Source organism: Rattus norvegicus, chromosome 1 (genome assembly GCF_036323735.1).
Source record: "Rattus norvegicus strain BN/NHsdMcwi chromosome 1, GRCr8, whole genome shotgun sequence".
NCBI classification, from domain to species: Eukaryota; Metazoa; Chordata; class Mammalia; order Rodentia; family Muridae; genus Rattus; species Rattus norvegicus.
The window spans coordinates 248,387,583-248,400,446 of record NC_086019.1 but is presented as its reverse complement, the minus strand read 5'-3'; the positions used below and the strand labels follow the sequence as shown (position 1 = coordinate 248,400,446).

The 12,864-nt window shown below is 37.5% G+C and overlaps 1 protein-coding gene across 1 annotated transcript in view; it reads right to left on the bottom strand.

Moving 5' to 3' along the window:
• Cyp2c7l1 (cytochrome P450, family 2, subfamily c, polypeptide 7 like 1) overlaps positions 1-12,864 on the bottom strand; it is a gene marked incomplete at its 5' end in the record, with an annotated part of 54,650 nt that overhangs the window by 23,894 nt on the left and 17,892 nt on the right. Inside the window, one exon of the mRNA XM_039101417.2 lies at positions 11,837-12,013. Within this exon, the coding sequence (XP_038957345.2) occupies positions 11,837-12,013 (177 nt within the window). The remainder of the gene's footprint in view (positions 1-11,836; positions 12,014-12,864) is intronic.

Below are 12,864 nucleotides of genomic sequence, written 5' to 3'. Positions count from 1 at the left end.
AGCCAGAAACTGGCAACAATCCAGATGTCTCACGACAGAACAATGAATACAGAAAATGTGGTTCATTTACATAATGAAGTACTACCAGCTATTAAGAATGAGGAAATCCTTAGCAAACGCAAGGCCCTGGGTTCAGTCCCCAGCTCCGAAGAAAAGAAGAAAAAAAAAGAATGAGGAAATCCTGAGTTTTTGCAGGCAAACCCTCAAGAGACTGGAGGCCCCAGGATGTTTAACGGTCTGGTGGGGTGGGTGAAGTAGGGACATCCTTGTGGAAATATAGCAAGGGGGAGTGTAGGGTGGGTGGGTAGGAGATATGGGATGTGGAATTCTATGGGGTAGACTGGGTGAGTAATAAAATATGGATTATTAAAATAAATAGATAGAGATAGATTGATAGACAGACAGATAGATAGATAGATAGATAGATAGATAGATAAATCAAAAGAGGCAATGATGTCTTATGATGTGCACTCATCCCATGTGAAACAAACTCTAAATAATTGGGCTACTCAAAATAGAATTATACCCCAAGACTGATGGGATTGGTAACAGCTGTACTAGATGCTGGCCCTGAATTGCAGTGGTTGTCATGGTTAAGAGAAGAAGCCAAAAATGTGGCACAACTCAATAGAACTAAGGAAATTAATAATGTAGTGAGGGATCAGTATATTACTGAAGGTTATTATGCTAATATACAAGAACAGGTATAATTTGAAGATGCAATCACAGAACTATGTTATTTAGAAGTTTTAAGAACTTGGAACAAATTTGAGAATCCAGATAAAAAACATTTCTAACTTGTTTACAAAAATTATGTAAGGCTTAGGATAAGAATTCACTGTTTTTTTTTTCTTTTTACAAAGATTGATCCCAGTGGTAAACATAATCATATCTAATCAGAATCAAGGTGTTGGTAGAGAACCTAAAATTCAATAATTGGAATTCAGAATGTGGAAAGTTATTACACCACTGAAATCATAGAAAATGCCCAAGGATGAACAAAAAAAAAAGAATACAAATGATATTGGTTCAAAAGTGTACTATCCTAGACACCCCAAGATCTCTCAGACACTATCCCACCAACCAGGCAACATACACCAGTTGATATGAGGCCCCCAACACATGTAAAGTGGAGGACTGCCAGGACCATATTCAGTCAGGAAAGATGCACCTAACGCTCAAGGATTGGAGGCCCCAGGGAGGAGCAGGATGTTGGGGTGGGGGAATGAAGACATCCTTGTGGAGTGGAGGGGAGGACATTTGGTATGTGAAACAATCTGAGGATGGACTGGGAGGGGGATAAATTCTGGAGTTTAAAAAAAATAAAGAAAATATGCAATTAACATAGATGATGACATTGCTCAGCTGTTATTATTTTTCTATGTTAACGATAAAGCTGTTCCAGTTGAAAGATCAGAAGAGTTTGGAATTACAGGAAAACATGAATTCTTGCAAACAGTTATTAATCACCAGAGTCCAATAATAAAGTCACAAGTGAATGATATTGAAATAGAAGATGTATTGCATACAGAAGCCAATGTAACTATTATTTCACACAAATCTTTGGTTTCATAATGGCCACTTCAAAAAAATATCTAGGTATTGGAAAGTCACCTCACATAAAACAAACTTGTGATACCTTACACGTGTGGGACTAGAAGGTTAAATAGGAAAGTTAAAACCTTATATGACTGACAAAGTCCTGGACTTATAGTGATGACTTTCAGTACAGCCCTGGGGAACTCATATTAATATTCTCTCAATACCAAATACAGTCCCTAAAATTAACGGTGAAATGGAACATACTCCTTGGGAAATTACAGAAAAATAACATCCAAAACAACCATATACTTTGCAGTTTATCCAAACAGAACACAACAAGGACTGAGTTTTCAATTATATAAGAAAGTATTTTAGAAAAGATTTTCTTGGTACACAAAGTAAAAATATTCTATGTTTTGGGTAATCACTAAAAATTGTCAAAGAGCTTATAGAAACTATTTGGGGGAAATTAACAACAATATCTTAAAAGCAAGCATCTTTAGCTTATAAAAAGCACTAATTGAATTCTGTGTTTTGGAAAAGGAACATCAATTATTTAACCACCTATAATCTATTCTGATGTAAAAATTTGGGAATGCCTAGTTATACGTCAGAAACTGATAGAAGGCCCATATAATTCCCTTCAAAAATCAGAGTGTTATGTAATTATCATTGAATTATTAGATTTTCCTGAAACTCTGAATATAATTACTGATTCTAAATATGTAGAGTTATTTTAAATATAGAAACAGATGGATTTTAGTAGATAATTCAGAATTATCCTTGTTATTTAAGCAAATGCAATAAGCAATCATAAATGGAAACTATACATCATATTAACCATCTTCTATCTCATATATACAAGCTTGCAAAATACTTTGACAAAAGAAATGAAAACGCTGATCAATTGTTAGTAGGAAATATATTGGTAGCCCCAAAATATCACATTTAATGTCAGGTTAACAGTAAATGTTTAAAGAAAAACTTTTCTATCACCTGGAAACAAACTGAGGTAATTACAATAAAATGTTCTACTGGCCCTTTGTATAACCCAACTCCACTTCCTGCTGGAATCAACTTTAAGAGTACCAAAACAAATGACAACTGGCAGATGGACATGTTTCATCTCGTAGAACTAGAAAATTAAAGTTTATACGCCATACAAAAAAAGAACAGCAGATGAAATACATGGGGTTATAGAAAAAACTGGAATTAAATCATCCTGTGGACTATAAGAATGTGTTAACATCAGAGAATGTTTTGTGCTAAGGACATGGACTTGTTTATATTTTTCCAAAAAGAAACTATGAATACTAAAAAACTAATAAAGCTCAGAGTTAAGCATGGGAGATATTCTGGAAACCTTGACCACTGATCCCAAAAGAGGAAAGAACAGAGCCTAACAAGTCACTGCTTTCTTCTGCAAGTAGGAAAAGCCTGAATGAGAAACATTTACCATGTATTTCTGACAGACCTATGAGCAGGGTTTTGATCTCCTGCATTACAGAGCCATCCACAATGCTGAGCAACAATAGGACTGTGAACTGGACTTTAAAACAGACTCTTCTGAATATTACATCTTGAATTACCAAGTTGAGACAACCCAAAGGTTCACAAAGGTGTGGGCACAGACTAAAACACTGCAGCAAGGAACTCCATAATAGAAGATTATAGAATATCAGATAGTCTCTACATATAAAAGGTTCAGGAAGCAGAATCCATGTTACAGAAAAGAAAAGCATCACTGCTAGGTTTTTATCTCAGTTGTGGATAGGATACTGAAAGGTCAACAGAAAGACCACATCAAACACCTAAGAACCCTGGAAAGGACATTGAGAAAAATGGAAAAGCAGCTTCAAAACTGCATAATCAGTAGCTAAAACAAATGACAGGAAATAGAAGGTGCTTTAATTTGCAAAGTTATCCCTTTAATGGATGACAGATGGCTAGTCAACTAACTCTTTTCGAATTATTATTCTCTAGAACTGCTTCATACTATGACCTTTAGTGTCAGTTGCCTCTTGGAATTCTGGGAATGGGAGAGGTTACAAAAACATAACAGAGGCTGAAAGGTGACTAGTAATATTGGACACTAGAAAACTGAACAGGTCCCGCAGATCCCTGAACCCAAATCCTGTGGGGGCGAAAGTGGGCCCTCAGAGTGTAGACACTCCTGAGAACTCAGAGGAGACAACCACTTTCTGCCCACATTTCTGACCCAAGAGGAAATCACCTAGTGCCATCAGTGACCTCCGGGCAAAGGGACCTAGAAGCAGTCAGGGGCAGGACCCTTCAGGTTTCTGCCTGTTCCCAAGATTGCCTAAACACCCAAGAGTAGAGGTAAGACCATCTTTTTGCTCCAAGCAACCTGCCTGGTAAACTCAGGACACACAAAGGCAGAGGTACTCTGGGACAGTGCACTTCTAGTTTCTGACTGTTTCCAGAACTGAACTGAACTGATGCCACAACTGAACCCCCAGAAGCACAGATAATCCTAAGACCTCAGAACAGACCTCCACTTCTGCACACTTCTGTTCACATACCTGGACTCAGAGGAAACTGCATGGTACTTCTAGATACAAGAATATATGCGCAGTCAGCAGCAGGAACAGAGGTTTCTGCCTGTGCCAGGAACTGAACTTAACAGTTCACACAGTTCACTGCACCCAAATTCCCTAGGTGAGAGAGCAGGGTCCTCAGAAGTGTGGACACTCCTGAGAAATCAGAGGAAACAACTACTTTCTGCCCACATTTCTGACCCAAGAGGAAATTGCCTAGTGCCATCTGTGCCCACTGGGCACAGGAACCTGGGAGCAGTCAGAGGCAGGACCTTTTTGGATTCTGCCTGCATGGAGAGTAGAAAGCCAGTCATGAGGAGCACTTATACAATGGAGAGCAGAGCTCTTTGTTCCCAGATCAGGATGAAAGAAAACAGGTTTACAGGAGTGCTGACACACAGGCCAACAGGGAGGTCAAGCCACTGTCAGAGACAGCAAGTCAAGCTAACACCAGGGACAAAATGATGGCGAGAGGCAAGCAAAGGAATTTAAGCAACAGAATCTAAGACTACCAGATATCTTCAGAGCACAGTACTCCAAACAAAGCAAGTTGTAGATATACAACCATACCAGAAAAGCAAGACTTAGATTTAAAACTAAATTTTATGATGATAATAAAGGACTTTAAGAAGGACATAAAGAACTCCCTTAAAGAAATACAGGGCAAGATGAATAATAAGAAGGAATTAAAGAGGAAACACAAAAATACCTTAAAGAATTACAGGAAAGCACAACCAAACGGGTGAAGGAATTGAACAAAACCATCCAGGATTAAAAAAATGGAAATAGGAACAATAAAAAAGCACAAAGGGAGACATCACTGGAGATAGAAAACCTAGGGAAGAGATCAGGAGTCATAGATGCAAGCATCACCAATAGAATACAAGAGAGAAAGGAGAGAATCTCAGGGGCAGAAAATACTTTAGAAAACATTGGCAAGAAAATCAAAGATAATGTAAAATGCAAAATGCTCCTATCCCAAAACATCCAGGAAATCCAGGACACAATGAAAGCATCAAACCTAAGAATAATAGGTATAGAAGAGAGTGAAGACTCCCAAATTAAAGGGACAGTAAATATCTTCATCAAAATTATAGAAGAAAACATCCCTAACCTAAAGAATGAGATACCAATAAACATACCAGAAGCCTACAGAACTCCAAATAGATTGAAACAAAAGAGAAATTTCTCCCATCACATAATAGTTAAAACACAAAATGCACAAAGCAAAGAAATAATATTAAAAGGAGTAGGGGAAAAAGGTCAAGTAACATATAGAGGCAAACCTATAAGAATTACACCAGACTTCTCGCCAGAGGCTATGTAAGCAAGAAAATCCTAGGCAGAAGTCATACAGACCATAAGAAAACAGAGATGCCAGGCTAGGCTAATATATCCAGCAAAACTCTCAATTAATGTAGGTGGAAAAACAAAGTATTACATGACAAAAATAGATTTACACAATATCTTTCTATAAATCCAGCCCTACAAAAGATAATAGACACCAAACCCCAATACAAGGAGGAAAACTACACCCTAGAAAAAATAAGAAATTAATCTTGCAATGAAACTGAAATAAGAGAGACACACAAACATAATTTTTTCTCTAACAACAAAATAACAGGAAGCAACAATCACTATTCCTTAGTATCTTGTAACATCAGTGGACTCAATTCTCCAACAAAAAGATATAGACTAACAGACAAGACACAGCTACATAAAAGAAATACATCTCAGAGTGAAAGACAGATAGTACCTCAGAGTAAGAGGTAAAATTCCAATAAAAATTGTATGAAGAAATAGAGATATCAAAAAAATTAAGGAAGGACACTTCAGATTCCTCAATGGAAAAATCCACCAAGATGAAATCTCAATCCTATATATTTATGCTCCAAATTCAAGATTGCCTACATCCATAAAAGAAAGCTTACTCTCAAATCACACATTATGGTTCACGCAATAATACTAGAAGATTTCAACACACCACTCTCATCAACGGAGGAATCATGGAAAAAAATTAAACAGTGACATAGAGAAACTAACAGAAGTTATTAACCAAACGGAATTAACAAATATTTACATCCTATAAAAAAGGATATATCATTTTCTCAGCATATCATGTTACCTTCTCCAAAATTGACCATATAATTGGCCACAAAACAGTCTTTAACAAATACAAGAAGGTACAAATAATCCCATGCATCCTATGAGATCACCATGGACTAAGGCTGGTCTTCAATAACAACAAAACAAGAGAAAGCCCACATGTACATGGCAGTTGAACAACTCTCTACTCAATGATAACATGGTCAAGGAAAAGATAAAGAAAGAAATTAAAGACTTCTTAGAATTTAATAAAAATGAAGGCACAACATACCCAAACTTATGAGACACAATGAAAGCACACCAAAAACTCTACAACAAAAAGAAGCAAATACACCTAGCAAGACAGGAAATACTCAATCTCAGGGCTGAAATCAAACAAACAGAAAACAAGGACTATACAAAGAATCAAGAAAACCAGGAGCTGACTCTTTGAGAAAATCAGCAAGATAGATAAACCCTTAGCTGGACTAACCAGAAGGCAAAGATAGCATATCCAAATTAACAAAATCAGAAATGTAAAGGGAGACAAAAACAACAGAATTGGAGGAAATCCAAAAAACCATCAGATCCTACTACAAAAGCCTATATTCAACAAAACTGGAAAATTTGACGGAAATGGACAATTTTCTAGACAGATACCAGCTACCAAAGTTAAATTAGGAACAGATAAACTAAATAACCCCCATAACTCCTAAAGAAATAAAAGCAATTATCAAAAGTCTCCCAACCAAAAAGAGACCAGGACCAGATGGGTTCAGTGCACACTTCTATTAGACCTCATAGAAGACCTAATACCAATACTGTCAAAACTATTACAGAAAATAGAAACAGACTGAACACTATCAAATTCTTTCTATGAAGGCACAGTTATATTTATGCCTAAATCACACAAAGACCCAACAAAGAAAGAGAACTTCAGACAATTTTCCTTATGAATATTGACACAAAAATACTCAATAAAATTCTTGCAAACCAAATCCAAGAAAACATCAAAACTATCATTCATCACAATCTAGTAGGCTTCATCTAAGGGATGCAGGGATAGTTCAATGTATGGAAATGCATCAACGTAATCCCCCACATAAACAAACTCAAAGATAAAAATCACATGATCATCTCATTAGATGCTGAGAAAGCATTTGACAAAATTCAACCCCCCTTCATGATAAAAGACCCGGGAAGTTCAGGAATTCAAGGAACATCAATGAAATGAGGTCAAAGGGATGAAAAATAGGAAAGAAAGAAGTCAAAATATCACTATTTGCAGATGATATGGTAGTATACTTAAGCTACCTCAAAAGTTCCACCAGAGAACTACTAATCCTGAAAAAGAAAGTGGGTAGGTATAACATTAAATCAAACAAATCAGGACCCTTCTTCTACTCAAAGAATAAACAGGCTGAGAAAGAAATTACGGAATTGACACCCTTCACAATAGTCCCAAATAACATAATACCTCAGAGGGACTCCAACCGAGGAAATGAAAGATCTGTATGAGAAGACCTTCAAGTCTCTGAAGAAAGAAATTGAAGAAGATCTCAGAAGATGGAAGGACCTCCCATGCTCATTGATTTGCAGAATTAATATAGTAAAAATGGCCCTTTTGACAACAGCAATCTACAGATTCAATGCAATTCTCATCAAAATTCCAAACCAATTCTTCATAGAGTTAGAAAGAACAAATTGCAAATTCAATTGGAATAACAAAAAAACAGGATAGTGAAAACTATACTCAACAATTAAAGAATTCCTGGGGGAATTCTACATCCCTGACTTCAAATTTTATTACAAAGCAATAGTGATTTAAAAAAAAATGTATGATGTTGTTACAGAGAGAGACAGGTAAATTAATGGAGTAGAATTGAAGACCCAGAAATGACCTCACACACCAATGGCCACCTGATCTTTGACAAAGGCGCTAAAACTATCTAGTGGAAAAGGGATAGCATTTTCAGCAAGTGTTGCTGGTTCAACTGACAGTCAGCATGTAGAAGAATGCAAATCAATCCATTCTTATTGCTCTGTACAAAGGTTACATACAAGTGGATCAAGGACCTCCACATCAAACCAGATACATTCAAACTAATAGAAGAAAAAGGGGGAAGAGTCTCAATCACATGGGCACTGAGGAAATTTTCCTGAACAAAACACCAATGGCTTATTCTCTAATTCTTATTGTCAATCAAGAATTGACAAATGTAACCTCATAAAACTGCAATGCTTCTGTAAGGTGAAGGATACTGTTATGACAAAACAGCAACCAATAGATTGGAAAAAGATCTTTCCCAGTCCTACATTTTATATAGGTCAAATATCCAAAATCTACAAAGAACACAAAAAATTAGACTCCAGAGAGCCTAATCACCCTATTTCACAAAGGGGTACATAGCTCAACAAAGAATTCTCAGATGAGGAATATCTAATGGCTGAGAAGTACCTAAAGCAATACTCATCATCCTTTGTCATCAAGAAAATGCAGAAAAAACAACCCTAAGATTCCACCTGACACCAGTCAGAATGGCTAACATAAAAATCTCAAGCAACAACAGACGCTGAGAAGGATGTGGAGAAAGAGGAACACTCCTCCACTACTGGTGGTATTGCAAACTGGTACAACCACTCGGGAAATCAGTCTGGAAGTTCCTCAGAAAATTGAACATTGCACTACCTGAGGAGCCAGCTATACCTCTCTTGAGAATATACTCAAAAGATGCTCTTCAATACAACAAACACATGTTCCATTATGTTCATAGCAGCCTTATTTATAATAGCCAGAAGCCGGAAAGAACCCAGATGCCGTTAAACAGAAGAATAGATACAGAAAATGTGGTACATCTACACAATGGAGTACTATCCAGCTATCAAAAACAATGACTTCAAGTAATTCACAGGCAAATGGATTAAACTAGAAAATATCATCCTGAGTGAGGTAACACAACCAAAAAAATACACATTATGTAAGTGGATATTAGCCCAAAAGCTCAAATTATCCAAGATACAATCCACAGGCCATATGAAGTTCAAGAAGAACGGTTACCAAAGTAGGGATATTTCACTCCTTCTTAAAAGGAGGACCAAAAATATTCATAGGAGAGGATATGAAATCAAAGTTTGGTGGCCGACATATATACAGCCACCAAAACTAGAAAAGATTGATGAAGCTAAGAAGTGCATGCTGACAGGAACTGGATATAGATGTCTCCAGAGAGATACAGTAAGTGCATGGCAAATACAGAGGCAAATTCTAGCAGTAAACCTTTGAACTGAGAATAGGTTCCCCGTTGGAAGAATTAGAGAAATGATTGAAAGAGGTGAAGGGACTTGCAACCCCAGAAGAACAACACTGCTAACCAATTAGAATTTCCAGGGACTAAACCACTAGCCAAAGAACATACCTGGATTGATCCATGGCTCCAGCTGCATATTTAGCAGAGAATGTCCTTGTTGGGCACCAGTGGAAGGAGAAGCCCTTGATCCTGCCAAGCCCTTGACCCCCGGTGTAGGGAAATATCATGGGGTGGTGGGGGTTTGCATGAAGGGAGGGAGTGGATGGGGAGGGGAACACCCTCATAGAAGAAGGGCAGGGGAATACTATTGGGGGCTTATATCTCTGAAACTAGGAAAAGGAATAACATTTGAAATGTAAATTAAAAACCCAGTAAAATAAAAATAAAAAATAGAAGATTGCGGACTAAACAGGAGAATAGTCCAAGAGACAAAAGAGTAGGATCAGAGAGTAGAAGAGAAAACTATTGCTGAGAGTTGTCCCAGGGGAATCTGAACTGTGCCACAGAAGTTACTGCTAAGAGACACTTAGAAGAACCTAAAAGCAAAATAACAAAATAAAAAATAAAATAAAATCTACAAGACATCACAGGACATCAGGGGTTTTCATAAGTGGTTACATAGTGATAAGATGCTCTCCAAACAGCAGAAACTGGCACTTGCAGTGTTGCACAAACAACCCCAAAAATCTATTGTCAACACATTTTTACAGTCTGAAGAAAATTCAGTTGAGAAACGTCTTTTGTGAAAACTGTATGGTGCGAACACAGTCCATGCTGCCAGGATAAGCAACCGATACCACTCTTCAATCACTTCTGGTGAATATTAACTTGAGGTTATACTCAAAGTCTTGCTCTTTGATAAACTAACTCTTTTCCCATGACATGCATTTTCACATACCATTCAGTCGTTCAGAAATTAGCTTCTATACCTATCATTATAAAGTAAACAATATAGCTAGTTAAAGTTTAATCCGCTAGACATGCAGGAAATCTAGCCACACAATATGTGCATTTATGGTGCCAATATGCATACTTCCATGACAGTTGGTTGCTTTTTACTTGATTAGAATTTTTTAATTTTTATTGTTATTCTACCTATCTACATTGCAAATGTTATCCCCCTTCTCTGTTTCCCCTCCGTAAGCCCCATATCATGTCCTCCCACCTCCCTTCTTCCATAACGGTCCTCCTCCACCTGCCCACCTACTCCTGCCTCAGCACCCTAGCATTCCATCACCATGAATCATCAGGCCTCTAGAGGGCCAAGAGGTTACCCTCCCAGTGATGCCAGATAAATCAATCAATCTTCTGCTACATATCTGGAGTCATAGGTACCCCCTGTATACTCTTTTGTTGGTGTTTTAGTCCTTGGGAACTCTTAGTGGGGTTGTTTGGTTGATATTCTTGTTGTTCTTATAAGGTTACAAACCCCTTCAGCTCCTATAGTCCTTGCCCTAACTTCTCCATTTGGGTCCCTATGTGTAGTCTAATATTTGGCTGTATACATCTGCATCTGTATTTGTCTGGTTCTTGTAGAGCCTCTCAGGGGACAGCTATAACAGGCTTCTCTCAGGAAGCACTTCTTGGCATCAGCAATAGTGTCTGGGTTTGGTGTCAGCAGATGGGATGGATCCCTAGGTAGGGCAGTCTCTGGATGGCCTTTTCTTCAGTTTCTGCTCCACCCTTTGTCCCTTCATTTCCTTTTGACAGGAGGAATTCTGGATTAATATTTTTGAGGTGGGTGGGTGGTCCCATCCCTCAACCTGGGGCCATACTTATCCACTGGATATGGTCTCTATAGGTTCTATTTCCCCTTTGTTGGTTATTTTGGCTAATGTCCTACCTGTAGGGTCCTGGAAACCTCTTGTATCCCTGGTATCTGGGACATTCAAGTGGCTACTCCCCAGTTCCCCCTCCCCCATTTCTACACATTTATCTTCAAATTTTCATTCTTTGTACTTGTTCCCAATCTCCTCCCATACCTGAACTGCCCTCACTTTCCCCTCACCCTCCTCTTTCCCTCCCAGATACCTGTCTCCCTCTACTTCCCAGAGATTATTCTCTTCCCCTACTGAGTAGGACTGTAGCATCCACACTTTTTTTACATTTTTCCAATCTTATCTGCCCTTTGGCTTGTTTTCTCCTCAACTACCGTGGAGTTGATGTGCTCTGCTTAACAAATTCCCTTAATGTCACAAGTATCTGTATGCTACATCCTAACATATAACATAACAGAAATTTTTTTCAAAGTATACTGACATCAAACATCTCTGACAAACATTTTAATGTTCAACAAACCAGAAAATGTTTGAACAATAAAATAATCTTATATTAACATTTTACCTGTTTCTGTTTAATCAGGTAATACTCAACAAAATCACGAGGGTTTGTAACATCCAATGATTCCTGGTGTTCTTCTATTTTCTTCAACAAATAGCTTTTCATATAATTAATATTTTTTGCTATTTTGTGATGAGTTCCAGGAAAATAGTCAATGAGTGAAGGAAAACTATTGCAGACCTATAAAATCAGACCAATAATTTATTTTGTTAATATGTGTTGCTTTAATTTTATTTATGTGTGAGTGTATGTGTGTGAATATGTGTATGTATTTGTGTGCCTGTGTGTCATTGTTTGTGCTTGTGTATCTGTGTGTGTCTATACATACACATGCAAGTGTATGATATATGGATGGGTGCCTTTGAAGGCCAGATTATTAGAGCCTCTGAAACTAGTGGTTGTGAACCACCTGGCATGGGTACTGAAGATTGGACTCAGATCCTTTGGAAGGTAACACACAACCTTAAGCACTGATGCATCTCTTCAGTCCCTGACTATAGGCATAATATATTGTGTACTGTGTAAAATGTATCCTTCTATCACTCAAATGCTGATTTCCCTATCCTACTCTCTTGTTTCAATCTGAGACAGCATTATACTGCTTATGTTAAGAAACTCTTGTATGAGGTTTGTGTAAACAAGGTTCACCATTTATTCTCTGACTTGTCCATAAAAGCTGGAAATAACTAGGCAATAGAAAGTATAGGGCAGGACTTTTACCAGCCAGGGGATAAGAAAGAGAAAGGAAGAGAGGATTCAGCATGAGGAAGGGATCTATACAGACATAAAAAGCAATATACTTTTGAATTCCAGACAGTCAGACCAATCCAAAAATTCAAATGGTTGGGGATTTTGCTGGTAGACAGACAGATTTGGTTAGAGAATTAGAATATAATTTTAATGCTAGATATTATGTTTTAACTTGGAAACTGTCTTGATCTATCTGTGTCATTGTTGGGGAACTAGCTGAGATAAAGAAAAGCACCCTCTGTGCTAATTTACTACACAGATACAAAATGATATTCATTATA